Here is a 20,849-nt window from a genome sequence, read left to right on the forward strand (position 1 = left end):
AATAGCGTATTTAAATTTACCCATTAATGTATTAACCTTTTTATAGTACTATTTAAAGTTATGGACGAGAATATTAACTTATAACTTATTAGCTTTTTTTTTTATAACAGTTTCGGCATGCATGGTTTATGGATTATCTGTAAATATACCTCAACATAATTTTAGAAAGTTTACGATTCAAAGAAACTCGTACTCTATTAAGGTGAATCTGATAGTAATTCTTGTCGGGACGTGATATTAAAGATCTAAAAGTAATGGAACCGATAATATAAAACACAAATTAAATGTTTTTTTAGTAAATTACTTTCAATTGTATGAATCATTCTTGAAGTAAAGTCTAACTTGAGTTTTTATATCTAAGAAGGCTGCATACAAAAGGAAAAGTTAAGTATATACATATTATTCTAAATCAATTTATCAATATATTATGAAAACTATCAAAGGAAGTATTGGCTCGTTGTATGCAAGGGAACGTGAAGAATGTTGGTGGTTTGTTTACTTAAAAAGTGTAAACAAAAGTTCCAATCCCTTAATCAGAATTCGCCCAAAGCATATTTTTTGTCCAGGCAAGGGAAGTTGGATAATTCTCTTTTGATCTCAGTAAGTCTTTTTAATTAATTTAGTTTTGCATTTAGGTTTTACTGTTTGATTTTTCTGCCTTTTAAAAGAGCATACCCAAAGTATGCAGAGAGACGAGGAAAGACCCATTGACTTTGGAATGTCTTTAGAACTCCCAAAAACACCAAATGATGTAAACTATGTTAAAAAATTGATTACTCAAATTCTTTATCTCCAAACTCTCGTTTCGGAGCAGCAAAAAAAGATTGAGTCATCTACTCTAGAGGTCCAGAAGAAGAAGGATCAAATAAGAGAATTAGAAAGGATTTATGAGATGAATCCAAAAAGTTTCCTAACTCTTCGACGAACGCCAGCGCTTAAGTTACTTCCTGAGACTTTGTCTGTAGAGCTATCTAATGAAGTAAATCTGACTTCGTCAACCACTTCTTCCTGCGTAAAGCCTTCTCCCTATCTTACAAATTGTAATCTAAAAAACAAGGACACATTTCCCGTTAGCAAAAATAATTGCTCTTTGTCTTCTGGAATTTTTACAAACAGCAATGGCACCAACAATTGTTTTTCGACTCATCCAAAATCCTTGGATGACGCAAAAGACAATGTGGTTCCTAAAAAATTAAATGATACCGATCAGTTTCCTTTATGGAGTAAAAATGAAACAATCGACCCGATAGATCTCGGTTATTCTTTTATTTCGCCGTTCTCAATGTCATTTGCAAGCAAGGGTAATGAAATTTTGGATCCAGGAGAGTCAACAAATAAAAATCTATTTTATGAATTTCCTAATGGAACAACCGAGCCGTTTGAAAAAAACTCTGTGCATTCTGGCAAAGAGACTTTACAGTACAGCGCAACCATAAGCAAATGGAAGGTAAGTCTTTCTTCAAATTTAAGCTTCATAATGTAATTGAAATTCCCTTTCGCTAATGATTCTTTTTTTAGGCTATGATAGAGCAAATTATCTTTCAAAATGATCAGGCAGCCTCACTATCTCTGCAACAGCAACTTAAGAATGAGGATATTGAGGATAATATTAATCTCATTAACACTATTCTTCCGTTTTCTGTTACATTAATGAAAAATAAGTTCGGAAACTTTCTGATACAAAAATGCTTTGAATATAGCACTGAGGCACAATTGCAAAGTTTTAGCTATTTTCTCAAAAAACATGTGAAGGAGTTATCGATTGACGCGTTTGGTTCTCATGTATTACAAAAATCATTAGAAATTTATCCAGAAAGATTTACAAATAACCTAATTGAAGAGCTTATAGAATGCTTACCAGCTACTCTTATGCAAAGACATTCCTGCCATGTATGGCAAAAATTTTTTGAAACGAGACGAAAATCATTAGTGGATGGAATCTTTGATCATTTTAATAAGAAGATGCAAGGAAAGTGGCTTCAAGTTTCAGTCAGTGAGATGGGAAGCTTAGTGGTGCAAACCATTTTTGAGAATTGTAAAGAAAAAGATAAGGTACGTTTGAATGTTATTAAACATGAATTAACAAATCATTAGAGGACTTGCTTAGATGAAATTATTAACAACATGGACCAAATAATATGCGGTCAATGGGGGAACTGGGTTATCCAACATATAATCGAACACGGAAGCGAGCCTGATAAACAGAGGATCCTAAATAGCTTACTGAAAGAAGTTGAGAGCTACAGTACCAACCGTTACGCTTCAAAGGTTGTTGAAAGAGCACTACGAGTCTGTCATGTAACCTTTTTTGATCGCTATGTGAAAGAGATTACCACACCACAGAATGAATTGCCGACGATCTTTCTTCAAGAGATAGCTTCCAATCAATATGGAAATTATATTGTGCAATACCTACTGCAAGTAGCCACACCGTCACAAATTAATTTAATGGCAGAGCACTTAAAAAAGCACATGGTTTCTTTACGCGGTCATAAGTATGGACAAAGAATTGCAGCATTAGTGGAGAAATCAAAATCGTGAAGTTCCGGCTTCTAAATTAATTGAAACCGAAGAACCAAAACCCTTAAAAATATAAGGGTTTGATGATCTGCATTTATGAAATGAAAAATCTTAACTCCTTTAAAAAATCGCTTGAGTTTTTAATGATTTAAAATTGAGAAATCTATTTCCACGAATATAAATCACATAGTTTTATCTTGTGGTGGTATATAATCCTCATCCTCTTCTTCAAAATCATCTTCATTTTGTCCCTCTTCAAGTACTTTGGTAAAGTCTATCTTTTTTCTCCTAGTTCTTGTAGAGCACATGATGTTAGTGGGGTCAATAGCTGAATAATCCTCAGGCTCTTCTACAATACGTCAAGTTAGTAAAATGCAACAGGCAGTTAGCGTTAAACTGTCTAAGGACTCATACCGTCATGGATATCATCATAATCCTCTTGCATAGAATCGTCTGAATCATCGGATTCGCCTGAGGAGCTCAAATCTTGGAAATCAACATCGTCTTCCTCGTCGTCAATATCAGGGATCAAGTCCTCAATGGCTCTTCCCTTTCCTTTTCTATTCTTATTAGTTTTTGTAATTAATAAAGAATTTTAAGACTTACATATCTATCTTTTTCGGTTCTTCAGACATTTGCAGATGTTGGTGAAGCAGTGTTGTAATAATACGCCAATTTAAGTGGTGAACAGAACCATCGTTATTTGAACAAGTGTTCTGAGATTTGGACTATTTTTATCACATGAATTAATAATTTATTTTTTTCAGTCACGTTGTAACTTTTTTTATAATAATATCAATAGTTATGTTATATGTTAATGCAAATCTTTAAACACGCTTCGTGAACTGCGATTATAAATATTATTCGCGTTTAATATATTAGCTGATAATAAGAAAGAAAATGAATAGTGAGTTGTTCTATTTAATCTATATTAACAAGACCACACCCGAAACATGAATTTTGTAGCTAGTCCGTAAAAATTGCGTTTATCTATAAAACCCACATCAATGAACCCTCTGCTGAAAAGTTGTGCCAATTACTCATTCCACTTCTGTATTGTACTTTATTAAAAATTTATTAAATTCAGTAGGAAAAGGTAGCCTCATCTGTTAAAAGAAACATTTCAACAACCCTTTCATATGAGTGGGTTATTCTTGACTTGTTGTTTAACTTCGCACAATCAGATGAATTGAATTTCTTAAAAAAAAGAAGTCGTTTTTCTTATTTTTCTCCTTAAGGAAAATCTTTCTATGTATATCTGTAGGCAAGTTAATAAGTACAAATTAAGAATGATCGACAAATCGGTTTCAACAAATGCTCCCAAAGTTCCTAAAAGGAAATCGGCTAAGTATATATATTTGTTATTTTAATCATTTAAATAATGCGCCCAGAATATATTTCTGAAATTTTTACGACTAGTAGTTTACTTAAGATTTCATTGTTTAACTACCACCTGAGCATACTGTTCTTTGGTCTTCGCTTAAAAAAACCCTAATTTAAGCTTCGCTAAGACGTAAGACTAATTGACGGAACCATTCTGAGTATGTTAATTACAATACTTGCTACTGTGAATGTAAACATTGATTTTCATGCGCCTTAAAATATCGTGGCTTTGCTATATATTCTGAGAGATTTATTAAAGAAAAACTCGCAATATTAATTTAATTATTATTGCTGTAAACAAATGTTAGATCTCCTATTTTAGTAAACATTTCCTAATACTTTTCTCTACAAATTTATACTTATTCCAAAAAGCTTGACATACGGAAATTAGAAGAAATTTTTTGAGTGCTAAGTACCTTTTCAACTACTATTTTAAAAAATTTAATTTCAAATCCGATTAAAATTCGAATCAATTAACCATATGATCATCGAGTTAACAAAGTATGGAAGAGTGTAAATTAGATATTAATAAAGGAAAGGACGCCGAAATTTTATACGAGGAATACAAATATCATGAAATTAAAGAAATGTCCTTTAGTTCTTGTGCTAGAACAAGTCCGGAACTTCTTAAAAAATTTGGATGTGATGCGCATGTTATAACTTCGGTCGAAGGTGCACCTAAAAAAGAGAATAAAAAAATTTGGGAATTCTTCAAAGGTTCTAATAAAATTAAAAATCTCTTTACGATGTTCACTTGCTGTTTTGCGAACGACGAGGAAGAGATTTGGGGTGAAGAAACAAATGAATCAGTTGTTTACAAAGAATATACTTACAACTCCCGCTGGAAAATAGAGATTCCAAGTTATCCAGTTAGAGAGATACCATATGTAGTGGCAGATACTCCGTATAACAAACTTCTTTGTCCGCTCAGTTCTTTGGAATGGGTTTCAAAATTAATTCTAATGGATAATGCAAACAGTATTGGCATGAAGAATAATAGATACTCTACTAATCCTTTCATTTACGGCATGTGCTATATTATAAGAAACAATGCAAATCGAATCCTTTTAGAATCATGCTATTGTGAAAATAGTACAGGAATGTCTACGTGCCCTCGTATCCTAGAGTTCATGCCTTACGAACCCCTTTTAAAATACAACAGCTACAGACTGTTGTCAACTTATGAAAATTCTTACAAAGAATTAAGCGAAATGCTTACAAACAATAACGCACCATTAGAAGTTTTGATTCATCATGTGATGCTATATCATTATTACCCATCCTTTTTACAAAGCGCATTATGGACGGCTGTTAGTAGTTATTTAGAAGAGCGATGCAATAATGGATTGTACTCTAAGCTCCTAGTCAAAGCTGCGAAACAACACTTTGGAGACATTCGTCTATACTTCGTTACTCCAGACGATATATATACTTTTGACCATTGTAACAACTGGATTGCAATTGTTACACGAAATTTCATGGCTTATATTGAAACAAAGCGAAAGCTGGAGTTTGATAGTATTCCATTCAATTGCCCATTAATTACGCAACTTTTTCCCTTGATATCATCTCCAAAAGAAATGGCATGGCTATTATTGATCGTCTGCACCGATTCCAACGAATCTTGGTTTCCCGTACATGCATACATCAATACGAAAACAAGAATTTTACGACCGCGAAGTCCCAAATTAGATTTCTTTCTAAAGGAAAGTGACTTGCTATATTTTCAAGATAAGCAATCAATTTCCGAATTTGATATAATAAGAAAAGATTTGCTGGAAGATCTAATCCAATGCGACAGTTATGTCAATACACGAGAACAGCTAAGACGACGGCGGGAAACGCTTAACCGCAAAAGGATCACAATTGCAAAACTCCAAAACAATCACTCACAGATTACTTTTCCGTACAAAAGGCATAATATTCATAAATCAGTTGATAGTATTCAGTTTTGCAAACCTGCCTCTAACCTGTTAACACTAAAAGACAATTCATATACACAAATACCTCTCGAGCCTTTACTGTTGGCGGAAATAAGCGTGTGACGGGCGTCAGCATAACTTCTTTCTTCAAGCCTTACAGTGTCAGATTTCTTTTTAATTACATGCTCTTGTTGCGGCCCAGATGATGACCATTGATTGTTAGTCAGTTTCCTCTTTAATGTGCAGACTTTTGCTCGGTAACCAAAATCTGGTTCACCATCCTATTTGTTAGATAATTCATAAAATCACAAAATCCAACAAATTTAATTTGTGCTCTTTAACATGAAGAAAGAATAACTTTAGAACAAGTTATCAATGACTCAAGCACTTTATAACATAGTACATGATGCCTTCGTAGGGACAATCGTAGAATATGATTTTCTACATACGTACTGCTACTATAACTTCAAAGCATGCAATTTAAAAAATTGATGCCGCATAAAGTATTATTCACATTATAAAAACAAAAATATAAATTGAAAAACTCGATTATTTAAACTTAAATAGCTACTGTTACTATTTACACAACGAAACAAAATCTCAGAACAACATTCGACCCCAAAAAGGTGGTGAAAGAGCGAGGTCGTCTTCTCAATGCCCCACATCCATAAAATCCAAAGACTCCATGGAGCGAGTTAGAGCACTTGATTAGGGCGCTCAAACTCAATTTAAAAACTCGTTCATCATTTGATTTTAGTTGTGTAAAGAATAATAAAGCATATGGCACATCATTTATATTCAGCACTATTGAGCAGTCACATCATATGTCTACAAACTCTCCACATATTACACTTGATTTATCTTTTTTGTTTACTTTAGCTATCGTAGATGCAAACTCAAATTTAAACGTTGAATAAAATTTATTTTTTTATATTAACCTCAATACTTAAATTCGTCTTCCAGAGCTAATCTCGGTACGATATTCATACTTAGCAACTCTTGAAATAATAACTTAGCTGCATATGGTATGGTCATTTTGACAACCTCTCGAGTACTCTGGCAACTATTACACCAACCTTTGTAACCCAAAAGACCACATTGGCCACAAACATCCACATCACAAGCATCTGAGGAAATCATGAGTCTTTCCAAAAGTAACTGGGAGGCACCATAAGCAATCAAACAATCACGCTCCATTTCACCCAAACGTAGACCGCCGTCTCGAGAACGTCCCTCCGTGGGTTGTCGCGTTAGCACCGCCCGCGGGCCACGCGCTCTTGCATGCATTTTATCCATAACCATATGTTTTAATTTTTGATAATAAATTGGGCCCATAAAAATGTAAGCCTCTAATGTTTCACCTGTAATTCCCGAAGTCAACATATCTTTTCCAGAATAGTTGTAACCATGCTCGACCAATATTCGACTAGCATCTTCCACTTTGGTTCCACCAAAACATGTTCCATACTCCAATGTTCCCCTTAGAACACCAACTTTTCCAGATAAAAGTTCAATCATTTTCCCAACGGTCATTCGAGATGGGAAACCATGAGGATTCATGATGATATCTGGACAAATACCTTGATCATTAAACGGCATATCTTCTTGTTGTACAATTACACCGCAAACACCCTTCTGTCCGTGGCGTGAGGAAAACTTATCGCCAAGTTCGGGGCGACGAGTTTGTCGCATCAAGACTTTGATTAATGTTTGATCAGAATCAGTTGTAGTAAGCATGACCTTGTCAATGTAGCCTGGTTCAGGGGCCTTGTATGTCATTGGAGTTGCTTTGTATCCTGATTCAACAGTTTGAGTATGACCCAAAGTAATTGAATTGTCGAGGGCATTAGTGGGAGTTTGTTTGTTGACATAGATTTGACCGGGTTGTACACGACAACCAACACCAGCTAAACCATCGTCTTCAACAACACCGTGTTTCCAAACTACCTCGCCAGTTTCAGGATCTCGTTGTGGATCACCAATACGATCATGGGTACCGTTGGGATACTTTCGGACTATGACTGAATGCTTGTGGAAAACTTGACAGCGGCCAAAGCCCCTGTCAATTGAGGATTTGTTCAAAACCAGTGCATCTTCAATGTCATAACCCGAATAACTCATGATCGCGACAGTTGCGTTTTGCCCAGCTGGTAATTTATCATATCCAATTAACTCGATGGTCTTTGTTTTGACCATCGGTTGCTGGGGATAAACCATTAAGTATAATAATGTATCAATACGCTGCAATTGATTGTAAGCAATCGCTCCGATAGCTTGTTTACCCATTGCACATTGATAGGTATTACGGGGAGATTGATTGTGATGGGGATAGGGGATTAAGCCAGCGACAGCACCTAGAATGGTAAATGGCTCAATTTCAAGATGAGTGGTGTCAGGAGTGATGTCTCTTTCATAAACAGAAATTAAACTATCATTTTCTTCGTTAACATCGACATATTCGACCAATCCTTGTTTCAAAAAATCTTCGAACCCCCATTTTCCTTCTTTAAGCAGTCTAATGTGTTTTGATTCGACCTTGGGTAATCCATTCTGAACTATAATCAATGGTCTACAAATTCTTCCACCATCTGTTGATATGAAAACAGCTCGTTGATGCGTGTTAATGAAAATACCAATAAAAGGTGATATTTTTCCTGAACGACGAAGCTTTCGGAATGAAGCAACAAACAGAGAAGGATATCTGCTAATACCTAAAATAGCACCATTTAAATAAACCAAGTAGGTACCATGGCTGTGTAATTCACGTCCGCTGATGACATGTATATCTTCAATACCAAACGCATACGCCAACTTAATAATTGGCTCCTCTTCTTCGTCGGTTGTAATATGGGTCATCAACGCTAAATTCTTCACTAAACCACAAGCTTCACCCTCAGGTGTATCTGAAGTACAAAGCATACCAAACTGGGAAGCTTGAAGAGAACGAGGTCCTGAGACTTTTCTTGTTTTTTCAAACTGACTGGTAATTCGAGTCATCATACCAAGGGCACTAATATAGCTTAATCGAGATAAAACGTGAGTGACACCAGCTCTTTCCATCTTGAAACGCTTTAATGACCAATTGCCAGTAGACAAAGCACGAACCATACCTTGAGTGATGTGATCACTATGGACGGTTAGCTGGTTGTAAGCGTCAAATTCTTGTGTACGATGTGGTTTCTTTAAAACTTTATCTATGTTCAGCTTAAGGTCTGAATTAAACTTCTTAAAAAGATCCTCAAACAATAATGCCAACAACTGGCCAGCCAACTCTAGACGTTTGTTACCAACATAGTCACGATCATCGACTTGTAAAGGATCTACCATGGCCATGAGAACTCGACGGGCCATTATTCCAATGTAAACCGCCTTAGGACGGAACTCTAAATTAAAAACATTGATGTGAGCTAACACAACGGCGGCCAAAACTTCAAGAGCTTCTTCGTGAGGGGGCAAACGATTAGCACCGGCTCGTCTATTTACCTTAACACGCGCACCGATATATTCTAATGCTTGCTGTGCAGTATATATATTTAACTTTGCACATTCTTCGATGCTTGGTGCAAACAAATCTTGATAAGATGCTTCTGCACCGGCAACAAGCTCAAAAATTTCTTGATCCGATTGAAGTCCCATTGCTTTTAAAACAACCACTATAGGAATATCATCTGCTACACTGTTGTGTTTCAGGTAAAGCTTTCCATTTTTGGTTATTACATAGGTTTTTGACTTTCGCTCATGGGTCGAGGAAGTAACAGAAGCTTGCCAAAGTCCTTTCTTTGGTTCTGCTTCGACAATTATACGATTCTTGGATAATTGTTCTTGCACTAAAATAACTTTTTCAGTACCTTTTACAATGAAATAACCACCAGGATCCAAAGGGCATTCGTTTAAAGCGGCCATCTCCATTTCATTTTTCCCAGATAAAACACATTTATTACTTCGCAACATTACAGGCATCCTTCCAATAGGAACATTTCTTCTTCTTACAACTTGTTTGCCCCTCGTATATTCAATATCAACGTAAATATTCGCACCATAAGTCAAATCACGTAAACGGCATTCATGAGGTGAAATTGAGGCTTGAATAGCATCAGCATCAGTTCGAACAGGCGCTCCTACTCGAATATCCAAGTACTTTAAGTAGAACCAAGGTTCAACGTCTGAAGTGACTTTTTCATTTGCTTGTACAATTTTTTTTAAATCAACATCAACAAAATAGTTATACGAGTCTAAATGCTGTTTAACAAGTCCTTTTACCTTTAAAAATGCAGGTAAAAGCTGCCATTTGTCTTCAATGGTGGGAACAGGGTCTGCAAGCTTTTTGCCCTTATAAACAGGTTTAAAGAGGGCTCCAAAACTCTCATCCTTCCCAATTCCACCTTTATTTATTTTGGGTTGGCTTTTTTGAGGGTCTCCGGCAGTATTTACCCCCATCGAACTCACTTAGTTGATAATGGCGGACGGTAGCAAAATTCCTCCCCAAAAATATACTTATGGAGGAAGCGTTAGTAATGCAAGGATAGAGATTTCTTATTACTTTGGGCTTATTTTTTAAGTAACATATATAATTTTAAATAAAGAAATAAAACTTATACGCAATTAAGATTATTGAAGCTTAACTATTTACCACTTTATTCTACGTACAAAAATTATTTCGTTGATGAAAATCTATACCATAGAAAGCAACTTCAAATCTGTTTATATAAGTTTTGAAGAGTCTGCGACGCACAGACAGAGGAATTTTGTATAACTGAACAAGAACTAAATTAAAATGTGTGGAAACTTAAGATGGTACTCGTACGCGACTTACTGCTGGCTATTTAATAGCAAGGATTAATGCATTTAGTTCAAAATATTTGTAACAAAAAAATATCCAAATGGTACACAGAAAGAATAAAAATAACAAAAGAATGGGCTACAAAAAATATAATCAATCCAAATGGATACCGGCATATTCATCGTAACCACAGGACAGATTGAGATTCTGGAGAGCTTGAGTAGCAGCACCTTTAAGTAAATTGTCGATAGTAACTACAATGACTGCACGCTTTCCAGAAGAGTGCACACCAAAACCACCAACTGAAACATGATGCTTGTGTGCGTTGTCCTTGACCAAAGGTACATCTCCTTGAACATGAATTAAAGGCTCACCATTATAACGGTCTTGGTATAAGTTACGAAGCTCACGGGAAGTTATACTTTTCTTTAACGGAACATTAATAGTTAAAGTAATTCCTTGGAACCATTGAGCAACGTGAGGAATAAAGGCGACAGGTTGCTTTAAACGATAAGAAATTTCACGTTCATGGATGTGATCAGTTAATGAGTAAGGTATCAAATTGTTTGTCAATACATTCAAGTCATTCTTCGGAGAGGGCTTAGTGCCAGCCCCAGAATAACCAGATACACCAAAAATAGAGGGCTGGCCGTCAATCAAAGAGAGTATGGGAGTTAAACCGACTTGCGATCCAGTAGCGTAACAACCAGGATTGGAAATACGTTTCGAGTTACGCAAAGCTTCACGGTCATTTAGTTCAGGAAGACCGTACTGCCACGAGGGCTCAAAACGGTAGTCCGCACTTAAATCAACAATGACACTTTTACCATTTGCAGACGTTAAAGCATCGACATAAGGTTTGCATACACCGTTGGGTAGGGCCATGACCCAAGCATCAACCGCTCCCTCTTCCTCTAATTTTTTAACATCATCTGTGGACAAGTTGACATACTGAATTTCTTTCTTAGTGTAGCCAGGAAGTTTGGTGCCTTCCAACTCACGAGAAGAAACATGAGATAATTCGAGATAAGGATGAGTGTTAATCAATCCAATCAAGTTCTTTCCGGTATAACCACGGGCTCCAAGGAGAACGACTTTTGCTGGCTTCGATGAGACCGCCTTCAAAGGTTTTTGGGTCTTCTGAGCCTCAGCAGAAAAAAATCGTTTTCCACCCTTTAAAAACAAAGAACGATTCATTTTTTTGTTTTTTGAAAATAAAGAACTAGTTGAGTAACTTCGTTTTTGATTGATCTGTGAAGAGGAAGGGTTGTTGGTGGTAGATGAAGCAGTAGGGGGTTTAGTGGATTGGGTCTGAATGATAGCATCGGCAAATGGCTTGTCAGACTGAATGAACTTGGAGATTTTATTCAAATCTTTTACACCGTACCAAAAGTAGTAAAAATTATTAGCAAACAAAGTACCTTCGCTTTTAGAGAAGAACCATTCCAGATTCTTGGCTGAAGGTTGAAGACGCCATAGCAAAGAAGGGAAGTCTGCTTTTAATGTTGTTAATATGCTATCAACAACATTGTTTAACCAATTATTGTCGGCGGCACCAAAAGCTAAGAGTACTGGCAAGGATGAGTCGGTGGTGTCGACAATAGCAACAGATTCATTGAAAGAGTCACTATAAATACGAAGTTTTCTGTCTTTCAGAGTATCCTTGAACTGTTTCAAGCTTTCACTAGGTGCGGCTAAAGAATTTTTTTGAATGATCAAATTTTCTAGAGCAGCGTCTGGAATGCTATCCAACGAGTCATGTTTGTTGATGACAAAACCGCGACTAATCAAAGTACCAGCGCCAGATTCCGTAAAAAGCTCTTTTTGCAAATCCTTCGTACTAATAATGGCTACGGAAGATGTACGGGGAAGAGTATCAAGTAACTCTTTGATTTCTTTGATTTTGAGCTTCGTACCATACTTGACCCATGGTTGCTTCATGAGGCCATCGTACTCCCTATCCAAATAGATGCTGCTAATTTTTTTCTTTGTTTCACCGTTGATAAGTCCACCTTTTTCATTGAGATAGACCACCTTTAGAGGCTTCAATACGCGAGCAAGCTCACCAGCAGTAATGTCGGCGTTGACATTCAACAATTGACCAGAAGCAGTTTCGGCCATAGACGTAAGAATAGGGAGGGTTCCAGCACGAATACTGTGTTCAATAGGAGCTTTGTTTACCTTGACAATCTTGCCAACATACTTGTATTTTTCTTTGTCGAGATACTCTGCCTGAAATACACCACCTGTAATGGGACGAGCACGAGTTCCCAACTTTTCCAAAGCATCTACAAGTTTCGCATTTTCCTCTAAGAAAACTTTACGAGCTACAGAAAGAGTCTCGGCATCGGTGATTCGAATACCATCGCTATACTCGGGTTCAACATTTCTGCTGGCAAGAATTTTGTTTAATTGGGGACCAGCGCCATGCACAACGATGGGATAAAGACCCACATGATTCAAAAAGGCAAGACTTTGTGCCAATGTGTCTAATTCGTCGGTGATAATGGCACCACCAACCTTGATAATAGCGAAACGTTGAGCTTCGAAGGAAGTAAAGTATCGTAGGTATTGCTCAACTTCACGACGGCTTCCGATGGAGGAAAGAATTCTAATGATGGCATCACGATCTTGTTCAATTGGTTTCGCGAGTGGGTTTAACGGTTGTTGTTGACCCGGGGCAAAACTGCCTTGAAAACGTTTGCTTGCAATGACTGATGCATTGGAACATAGTAAGCTCCTTTTCGTACAGTGTTTCGCTCCATTCCGTACAAGACCGGACTTGACAATTTGTTGCAATTCAATAAGCATTGCCAAATTCTAGTGATATTCTATGATTTACTGTAGTTGGTAGAAGGCAGTTTGGTTGGTTTCAAAATTGGAAAATCATTTGCTTCGTAAACGTAGCTATAATTCGTTAAAATTTGATTGCTGTATCTAGGGATTTGCTCTGGAGATAATCACTCAAAAAGATGAGATCGATAATGTTACTTGTTGGCTGAAAATTACATCGGAAACCAACAGTTTACATGAAAGTGCTGCAAACGTGAGACATGGACATTTAATGAATTAAAGCTATATAAATGACACTGTAAAAGCAACTCATTTGCCGACAATGAATCTATTTGTATATACATTATTTAATACTAGTCCTAACTGACACAGTACAATATTCATTATTTCTATGCAAGCCAGTTCAATATCTTGATTTATACATGAAAGCATTCTTTTGAAACAATATTTTGTTTTCTATTTGATTTCGCGTTGAATAGTCCCAATGACCCTGATGAGACAAAAGCACTTATCATAAAATTTATTATCTAAGATAATCTCGTTAAAAAAAAAAAAAAAAAAAAAAAAAAAAAAAATTTGGCAAGAAGCCCTTCTCTTTCGTTAAAACTTGTTTCGCTTTATGCAATACTGTAAGTGTAAGCTTGTAATATAGCGAATCTGTGAACTCATTGTTCATTTCATGGTAGTTGTTGATTTCACAAGCATGCTGAGTTATCAATATAGTAACACAATTGGTTTTATTTCAGCTCGCTTGAATATAGTGTCAAGAGATAATTGAATAAACAAAAAAAATAACTACACGTTTTTTAGATACATTTTATTTACAATGTATTGGTTCTTTAAAGAATGGGTGGTAAATAAAAAAAATATTACAAGGTCGAAAAAAATTCATCCCTTTTCATTAGTTCTATAATTAAATGCTAAACCCATGAATATTCTTTTACTGCTAATCAATTAACGATTTTGGTATTTAAAAGCTATTGCTGATAAGTATTCTGACGTTCTGTATCAATATTACCATGAATAACATAAGAAAAAGAAAGGAAATAGAATGTTTATGAGTAGTTTTTAATTTTTGACTTGTTTTATCATATTTCATCAACGTACTAGCTTGTTTGCAACTGAACTCTAGTGTACGATAATGTAAAAATTTTCCATCTCGTCGAAAATCCGCATACGATATATTACGGCGCCAATCTCGCAGTCTGAGAGAGAACTAGATATCGGCTATATGCAATCTCACCCTGAATATCTAAGAAATTACCAGTAACTTGTGGGTTCCTTGTAGTCGACTACAAAAACCGTATTTTTGATATATTTAGTCGAGAAGAATTATTCAGTTTGCAATTGAAAATGTCTTTCAAAAAATTTCCTCGTCATTTACTATCCATTCGTGATCTTAGTCGCGGAGAGATTGTAAAGTTGATCGATCGGTCTTCTGAAATTAAACAAGCTTATAAGCAGAATTTTCAGAATCGCCGTTCTGTTCAAATGAGTGGTTTGTCGTCTCAGAATGTCGCCATGATCTTCAGTAAGCGTAGCACTCGTACTCGTGTATCAGTCGAAAGTGCTGTCAGTTGCCTTGGCGGCAATGCCATGTTTTTAGGTAAAGATGATATCCAATTAGGAGTGAATGAGTCTTTATACGATACTTCAAAAGTTATATCAAGTATGGTTTCTGGTATTGTTGCTCGCGTAAACAAATATTCAGATGTTGCTACGCTCGCTAAACATGCCTCTTGTCCTGTTATTAATGGTCTTTGTGACACGTTTCATCCTCTCCAGGCGTTAGCAGATTTACTCACTATTAAGGAAACTTTCAAAAGCTTTGACGGTTTAAAAGTTGCATGGGTAGGTGATGCCAATAACGTTTTACATGATTTGATGATTGCAAATGCCAAGGTTGGTATTCATACTAGCGTTGCTAAGCCCAAGGACGTCAACGTTCGCGACGATATTTTATCAATCGTTAACGAAGCTGCGAACGAAAACGGTTCTACTTTTGAAATTGTTAACGACCCCAAGGTTGCTGTTAAAAATGCTGATATCGTCGTTACCGACACTTGGATTTCTATGGGTCAAGAAGCTGAGAAGGAACAACGTCTTAAACAATTTACAGGATTCCAAGTCACCGGAGAGATCATGAAGCTTGCCAAACCTAGCTGCAAATTCATGCATTGTTTACCCCGTCATCCCGAGGAAGTGTCTGACGAGGTATTTTATGGAGAGAACAGTTTAGTTTTCCAAGAAGCAGAGAACCGCAAATGGACCACTGTTGCTGTCTTGGAGGCTTTGCTTGTCAACCGTGGTGAAATTCTTCCTCCTGCCTCAGCCTAAACTGAAATCCTTAATTTCATTTTTATCTGGGGAATGTGCAAACAATGCCAACTTTATAATTTTTTTTATTGGGCGTGCAAATTGTGATATTCATTTTTGAAATTTTATGTACTTTGTTTCACAAAAAGAAAATTGACTTTTGAGAAAATTTTTTAATTGACAATTACTTTTCAGATTTTTTATGCGCAGGACACAGGCTTCTAAAGACGTACTTATACGTTAAAAAAGGGGATGGATCAATTTGGCTCATTAGTCCAACAAGCTTTGTGTAAAATTATTACCCGCTTAATGCTATCCTCTTAACTAGATATTTCAAGGTATCAAGCAATCATAGTATTAAGCACTATTATATGCAAAATACAATTTAAAATTAATAGAAACTACAAATAAGCGCAACACTCATAAGGAAAAAGCTTTGGGACAATAAAGCTTTCGTCAATGCGGAATCTACGACAGAAAGAAAACTTAGTGTAGGCATCGAAATTTATTATATTTCAAGCATGTATGCTAGTAAAATAAAACGTAAACTCATTGATTCAAGAAATCTATAGAAAAAAAAGATCTGGGCAAGTAGAGTGTGCATCATCGAAATCCGGCTTCTTTCATAAACTTATCGTATTGCTCTTTAAGTGCTTTGCTTTTATCAATAAATGGCTTTTTCTTGTCTTCCGCCAATTCCTTCCACGCCTTTGATGCATTTTGGGTCTCTTCAACGAGTGTGGAAATGGCTTCTGGAATACCTAACTCTTGACGTAGCTTGGGATTGTTTCGAAGCTCCTTGTAAAAGAGGATAAAAGCAGAAGAAGGTTTTTTAGGAACATCTGGATGACGAAGTCTGTAATAGCGACTGCCCGTGCTGTGAGCCTCCTTCGAGCGACGACGATTTTCACTATCGATTTCTGTAGGTGTAAAGGATCGTAGAGTCTCCATAAAACGCTTTTTCTCAGCATCGAACTGCTCCTGGAGTTTGTTTTTATACTTTTGGATCTCATCGGCAGTCAAAGCTTTGTATTTTTGACGAATCATCTCAAAGCGCTCAGGACCATTACCAGCACCTTTTGTTTCAACCAACATTTGATTCCAAATGGTTTTCAGCCTAGGGGGGATCAACTTCTGTAATCCATTCTTTTCGGCAGAAACGAGAGTAGTGTGAAACTGGCGTATTCTAATTGCAAATACCATTTTGTGAAAAATGATCAAAGATAATGGTGCTTGGTAAGTTAGGTAAGGAGGCATTGCGTCAAACAGACGCATTCAAGTACTGAGTAAATATCGGGTACGTAATATTGTACAACAGACAAATGAGTAGTAAAAAGACGGTTTACTCAATTTTTAATAGCATAGAATAAAGGCGTTAAAAGCAGTTTGTTTGTTTCTTGTAACCACAAAGGTAGTTTCTTTTTCTAAGTGAAACACTTCGACATTCAACATAACAAAGCGTTGGTCCACAGAATCAAAAAGGTACTCCAAAATGAAAAGGAAACAAACGCATCTTCATCTCTTGAGCAACAAAACAGCACTCATTTCTATACTTTTTCCAACCTTCCTTATATACCGTACCTCCCAGCACTCTCATATTCATTACTCACCATAGACTATATTGTAGCTGTGTATTTAGTATAAAAATGTTTCAGTGGAATCGTTGCTATTCACTATTCATTACAGTGTATTCTTTCAGCACGTTATTTTAATTTAATAAACCGAAATAACATGCCCCGGTTCTTCTTTTGTCATATTGGCATCTTGGGTTACTGAAGAGATGGGGTATACGTTGCTTCAATCTCATTAGTTCTAGAGCCCCTCTATACCCCGATTTCTAAACGTCAATCCAACTTAGTTTTAAGGCTGTCGGCCTAATTTAAAGTTCCTTTCTACAGCTACAAAATTTGTATTAAAGGGACGAGAAGCCCCCGGGTATTTGTTTGTTTTTAATAACATCTAGTGTGTATTAACTTTTCTTGGCTGTGTTTAACCAAGTCGTAAGTGTCTGCATTTTTTCGGTATTTCTTGCCGCTTACCACAAACTATAGTACCTTTGAAAAGTTGGCTGTTTTCCAGTAAATTTGCATCGCTTTGTCCGAGAAAGGAGCCTTTTAGCGCCATTTTGACAAAGCTTGTTTAAAACATCTCGTTCGATTACCACCAACGTGTGATTTTGTGATTGTACCCAAACTTTGAAATCCTCACAAATAATTCGATAACTATGACTGTTACTCCCATTAATCCTACTAATCAGCCATACAAATATGTATTTGTAGTCATCGGCCCTGCCGGTTCAGGAAAAACGACGATGGCTAAGGCGGTATCTGAGAAATTGGGTTTTGAGTATATTGAGGGTGATGATCTACACCCCAAAGCAAACATTGAAAAAATGAGTCAAGGCCATCCTTTGAATGATAACGATCGTTGGGGTTGGTTGCATAACTGCGGAGGTGCTTGTGCCATGGAACTTGACAAGGAATCGATAAAGGGAGTTGTGTTAACCTGCTCGGCCTTAAAGCGTAGTTACCGTGATATCCTTCGTAGCTCTTTGGAGCATCGTCCTGCAATTTTGCGCTTTATTTATTTAGCCGCTTCGAGAGAAACACTTATTAAAAGAACGACTAGTCGCAAAAATCATTACATGAAGGCTGACATGGTTGAAAGTCAATTGGCAATCCTTGAGGCTCCTACCGCTGATGAAAAGGATGTTATTACCATTAGCGTTGAGAATGGAAAAGAACAGTCAGAAGAAGAATGTCTTGATATCGTCCACAAAATGGTTAATGAAAACAAGCAACCTTAATGAGTCTTCTGCTTCTAAAATATTTGCACGCTCAGCTCACGTGTCTCTGTTTGTTTATTGTTACTACTTGATACGTTTTTGTAGTCTTTTGTTATTAAAAAAAAATTCAGAAAGTTCCTTGAAACGAAATGTTGTCGGCTTTTTCTTCATTTTTTTATTTTACTTTATAGTTAGCCCGGCTTTCTGTTTTAACTAGCAATATTCAAGGCATTTACCTTCTTTTCTGTCGTTTCTGCTGCAATGTATCACTGAAAAATAGGCAAACCAAAAATCAGCTCTGTTTATTAAACGTAACTTTTTGCTCTCTTTAAACTTACTATGCTTTTCTAATGCTTATTTTCTGAGAATTATAGAACTCCAACTTCTTATAGTACGTATATCGACCAGAAATAAAAAAATAAAAGAAAGAATGTATTATCATTAAAACTCACATCATGAACGAATAATGAGGATGTTATTCATCACTCATGCTCATCCCTTCTTCTCCATAAGGTTATTTCAGATTGTTTAAAATATCTCCTTTGATCCTCATCCACCAAAATTAGACTCAAATAATATCTCACACTAAATTTTTTATTAACGTCTCGAAATGTTGGTGTTAAAGCGTAGCCATTCAAAAACATCCGTAAAGGAATTGTTTCCCCACGATTAGGATTACCATCCATAATTTGAAATCTGGTAATCGTTTCACTGTTACTGTACTGGTTTGGTGATGTCCCGATCGTTTCACGCCGTATGATACTGACTTCCATCCGCTGAACCTTGATGCGTACAAGGATAAAGTAGATTTTCCCAATAATAACATCTTTTAAATGATATTTGTTTTTGCTGTATTCAAATTCTATGTGTAGGCATTCATCAATGCCCACATCCATTCTGATTAAGCTGTTTGTCTCTGGTTCATTCTCAAATCGATAGACCCACAGATCTTTTTCACGAATGACATCTTTCATCTTTCTGGAAACCGTAACGCGACATATATAGCGGAGTTTAACGTTTTTGCCAATATAGGATTCATAAGGTTTATCAACATGCTTGAACTCAAATTCAAACATTTGGGCATGCCTCATTTCCCCAGGAGAAGCTAACTCCTGTACGCTTCTAGTAAATTCATGAATATTTCCTTTGTCGTAAGTATTTTCGATCTGTCCAATAAACTCAATTTTCACACCATCGTGGTCCAACTTGCGGCCATCTTTTAAACGAATCATCACCTATACCGTCGTTAGTCGTACAAACATATAAAAATCCAAGCTGTTGCAACAGATTATTTATTTCAAAATACACTGAACGTGCACGTTTGCACTTACTGTTCCTTTCACAGTCTCATCACTTTCGTAAATTGGCGCCTTGTCTTTTCGGCCCTGTTCAAACTCATAGTCAACGAACGTTCGTTCTTCTTCATTGTCCAAATGAAGATCAACGTCGATTGGACTTTTAAAGAAGTAATCCATTGTGAAAATTTAGAAAGTTGTTTGAAAAATGAGTTTGGAATTTTAGATATTTTCAATTGAAATAAGGAAAATAAGTTCAATTTCGTAATTTCTTTCTGTCTCTAAGGATGATAAATTAGCAATTGAATAAGAACTGATAATTGCAGCAAATTAATTTTTGGAGGCTAATATATCCCAATTTGTAAATTCATGGTGTAGGGTGATACTGTGAAGAGCTAGTAGCTTAATGCAATGGAACGCAACTTGAGTAATATGTGTTAAGTTTTTTAACGAAATGTTTTAGCGAGCTTGAGTTTATAGACGTAAACAAGTGAATTATTATTGTACTTAAAAAGTTATGTCTTAGTAGAACACGGTTGTTTCTTTAAAGAAATTTATATGTAAATTAATAAGCTCTTTCTCTGACTCTTATTGTGCCAAATGATGCTTTAAATTATTTTTGAACTTTATGAATTAAGAGCATACACATTTGACCATCTATTCATTACATTCAAAAATCGGATATCTTACTTTTATGAACTGTATGGTATTTTTTTTTTTTTTGTTTTAGAATACTTAATTCAAGTTATTAAAAATTCGCACTTAAATTCAGTTACTGTTTCACATGTAAAGCAAGTGAATTTAAAAGGAAGAAAAAAAATAAAAAGAATTTATTTAGTTGTATAACAATTTATATGGAATGCGTTTAGTCTAACGAATATCCATTATTTTTAGTTAATCGATTTGAAAGAGTAAGTAAATTGCTTAAAGCGCTGCAAGTGATTTTCATAAAAATATATCATTAAACAAAATCATAAAGTTAAAAGGTTGAATTTCTCAGGGTATTGTTGAAATTATGAAATAAACAATATCCCACAAGATAAACCAAATCTCAT

At 35.9% G+C, this 20,849-nt stretch overlaps 9 protein-coding genes and 7 long non-coding RNA genes across 16 annotated transcripts; 8 read left to right on the forward strand and 8 right to left on the reverse strand.

Moving 5' to 3' along the window:
* Positions 1-343: 343 nt before the first annotated feature.
* Positions 344-3,169, reverse strand: chz1 (histone chaperone Chz1). The gene is made up of 3 exons (NM_001019120.3): positions 3,127-3,169; positions 2,935-3,080; positions 344-2,869 (listed from the first exon to the last, which is right to left on the reverse strand). The coding sequence occupies exons 1-3, from the start codon at positions 3,153-3,155 to the stop codon at positions 2,703-2,705; spliced, it is 342 nt and encodes a 113-aa protein (NP_593688.1). The 5' UTR covers positions 3,156-3,169; the 3' UTR covers positions 344-2,702.
* mpf1 (meiotic PUF family protein 1) lies at positions 543-3,342 on the forward strand. The gene is made up of 3 exons (NM_001356056.2): positions 543-1,447; positions 1,519-2,052; positions 2,095-3,342. The coding sequence occupies exons 1-3, from the start codon at positions 683-685 to the stop codon at positions 2,539-2,541; spliced, it is 1,746 nt and encodes a 581-aa protein (NP_001342814.1). The 5' UTR covers positions 543-682; the 3' UTR covers positions 2,542-3,342.
* A 934-nt stretch (positions 3,343-4,276) lies between these two features.
* Positions 4,277-6,176, reverse strand: SPOM_SPNCRNA.3015. Its single transcript, NR_192383.1, has one exon. It is a non-coding gene; the product is annotated as a non-coding RNA (long non-coding RNA).
* mug133 lies at positions 4,407-6,144 on the forward strand (the record flags this gene model as incomplete). Its single annotated transcript, NM_001019121.3, has 1 exon — positions 4,407-6,144. One exon carries the CDS (start codon positions 4,407-4,409, stop codon positions 5,946-5,948), a length of 1,542 nt encoding a protein of 513 aa, NP_593689.1. The 3' UTR covers positions 5,949-6,144.
* Positions 6,177-6,288: 112 nt separating the features above from the next.
* Positions 6,289-6,578, reverse strand: SPOM_SPNCRNA.808. Its single transcript, NR_151186.1, has one exon. It is a non-coding gene; the product is annotated as a non-coding RNA (long non-coding RNA).
* On the forward strand, positions 6,367-10,371 carry SPOM_SPNCRNA.3016. The gene has a single exon (NR_192384.1). It is a non-coding gene; the product is annotated as a non-coding RNA (long non-coding RNA).
* rpc2 (DNA-directed RNA polymerase III complex subunit Rpc2) lies at positions 6,727-10,290 on the reverse strand. The gene has a single exon (NM_001019122.3). The coding sequence runs from the start codon at positions 10,260-10,262 to the stop codon at positions 6,765-6,767; it is 3,498 nt and encodes a 1,165-aa protein (NP_593690.1). The 5' UTR covers positions 10,263-10,290; the 3' UTR covers positions 6,727-6,764.
* Positions 10,372-10,498: 127 nt separating the features above from the next.
* Positions 10,499-11,705, forward strand: SPOM_SPNCRNA.3017. The gene has a single exon (NR_192385.1). It is a non-coding gene; the product is annotated as a non-coding RNA (long non-coding RNA).
* Positions 10,648-13,464, reverse strand: arg11 (N-acetyl-gamma-glutamyl-phosphate reductase/acetylglutamate kinase). The gene has a single exon (NM_001019123.3). It carries the CDS (start codon positions 13,414-13,416, stop codon positions 10,759-10,761), a length of 2,658 nt encoding a protein of 885 aa, NP_593691.1. The 5' UTR covers positions 13,417-13,464; the 3' UTR covers positions 10,648-10,758.
* Positions 11,808-14,134, forward strand: SPOM_SPNCRNA.3018. Its single transcript, NR_192386.1, has one exon. It is a non-coding gene; the product is annotated as a non-coding RNA (long non-coding RNA).
* On the reverse strand, positions 13,682-15,831 carry SPOM_SPNCRNA.3019. The gene has a single exon (NR_192387.1). It is a non-coding gene; the product is annotated as a non-coding RNA (long non-coding RNA).
* On the forward strand, positions 14,661-16,256 carry arg3 (ornithine carbamoyltransferase Arg3). The gene has a single exon (NM_001019124.3). The coding sequence runs from the start codon at positions 14,752-14,754 to the stop codon at positions 15,733-15,735; it is 984 nt and encodes a 327-aa protein (NP_593692.1). The 5' UTR covers positions 14,661-14,751; the 3' UTR covers positions 15,736-16,256.
* On the reverse strand, positions 16,243-16,949 carry cmb1 (cytosine-mismatch-binding protein 1). The gene has a single exon (NM_001019125.3). It carries the CDS (start codon positions 16,915-16,917, stop codon positions 16,318-16,320), a length of 600 nt encoding a protein of 199 aa, NP_593693.2. The 5' UTR covers positions 16,918-16,949; the 3' UTR covers positions 16,243-16,317.
* Positions 16,444-17,338, forward strand: SPOM_SPNCRNA.3020. The gene has a single exon (NR_192388.1). It is a non-coding gene; the product is annotated as a non-coding RNA (long non-coding RNA).
* Positions 17,339-17,609: 271 nt separating this feature from the next.
* idn1 (gluconokinase) lies at positions 17,610-18,849 on the forward strand. The gene is made up of 2 exons (NM_001356057.2): positions 17,610-17,714; positions 17,766-18,849. The coding sequence occupies exon 2, from the start codon at positions 17,939-17,941 to the stop codon at positions 18,518-18,520; it is 582 nt and encodes a 193-aa protein (NP_001342815.1). The 5' UTR covers positions 17,610-17,714; positions 17,766-17,938; the 3' UTR covers positions 18,521-18,849.
* On the reverse strand, positions 17,631-20,150 carry vps26 (retromer complex arrestin related endocytic adaptor ubunit Vps26). The gene is made up of 2 exons (NM_001019127.3): positions 19,831-20,150; positions 17,631-19,734 (listed from the first exon to the last, which is right to left on the reverse strand). Exons 1-2 carry the CDS (start codon positions 19,972-19,974, stop codon positions 18,982-18,984), a joined length of 897 nt encoding a protein of 298 aa, NP_593695.1. The 5' UTR covers positions 19,975-20,150; the 3' UTR covers positions 17,631-18,981.
* Between the last annotated feature and the right edge of the window lie 699 nt (positions 20,151-20,849).

This window comes from Schizosaccharomyces pombe (assembly GCF_000002945.2).
Source record: "Schizosaccharomyces pombe strain 972h- genome assembly, chromosome: I".
In the NCBI taxonomy this organism is placed as follows: domain Eukaryota; kingdom Fungi; phylum Ascomycota; class Schizosaccharomycetes; order Schizosaccharomycetales; family Schizosaccharomycetaceae; genus Schizosaccharomyces; species Schizosaccharomyces pombe.

Bases quoted from the DNA above. Each gene is read 5' to 3' on its own strand.
- rpc2 (NM_001019122.3), bottom strand. From the start codon at position 10,262: ATGGGGGTAAATACTGCCGGAGACCCTCAAAAAAGCCAACCCAAAATA.
- mpf1 (NM_001356056.2), top strand. From the start codon at position 683: ATGCAGAGAGACGAGGAAAGACCCATTGACTTTGGAATGTCTTTAGAA. The intron at 1,448-1,518 runs GTAAGTCTTTCT...TTCTTTTTTTAG, and splicing joins CAACCATAAGCAAATGGAAG to GCTATGATAGAGCAAATTAT. The intron at 2,053-2,094 runs GTACGTTTGAAT...ACAAATCATTAG, and splicing joins ATTGTAAAGAAAAAGATAAG to AGGACTTGCTTAGATGAAAT.
- arg3 (NM_001019124.3), top strand. From the start codon at position 14,752: ATGTCTTTCAAAAAATTTCCTCGTCATTTACTATCCATTCGTGATCTT.
- chz1 (NM_001019120.3), bottom strand. From the start codon at position 3,155: ATGTCTGAAGAACCGAAAAAGATAGATAT. The intron at 3,081-3,126 runs GTAAGTCTTAAA...TAATAAGAATAG, and splicing joins GAACCGAAAAAGATAGATAT to AAAAGGAAAGGGAAGAGCCA. The intron at 2,870-2,934 runs GTATGAGTCCTT...GACGTATTGTAG, and splicing joins TTATGATGATATCCATGACG to AAGAGCCTGAGGATTATTCA.
- idn1 (NM_001356057.2), top strand. From the start codon at position 17,939: ATGACTGTTACTCCCATTAATCCTACTAATCAGCCATACAAATATGTA.
- cmb1 (NM_001019125.3), bottom strand. From the start codon at position 16,917: ATGGTATTTGCAATTAGAATACGCCAGTTTCACACTACTCTCGTTTCT.
- vps26 (NM_001019127.3), bottom strand. From the start codon at position 19,974: ATGGATTACTTCTTTAAAAGTCCAATCGACGTTGATCTTCATTTGGAC. The intron at 19,735-19,830 runs GTAAGTGCAAAC...ACGACGGTATAG, and splicing joins ATGAGACTGTGAAAGGAACA to GTGATGATTCGTTTAAAAGA.
- arg11 (NM_001019123.3), bottom strand. From the start codon at position 13,416: ATGCTTATTGAATTGCAACAAATTGTCAAGTCCGGTCTTGTACGGAAT.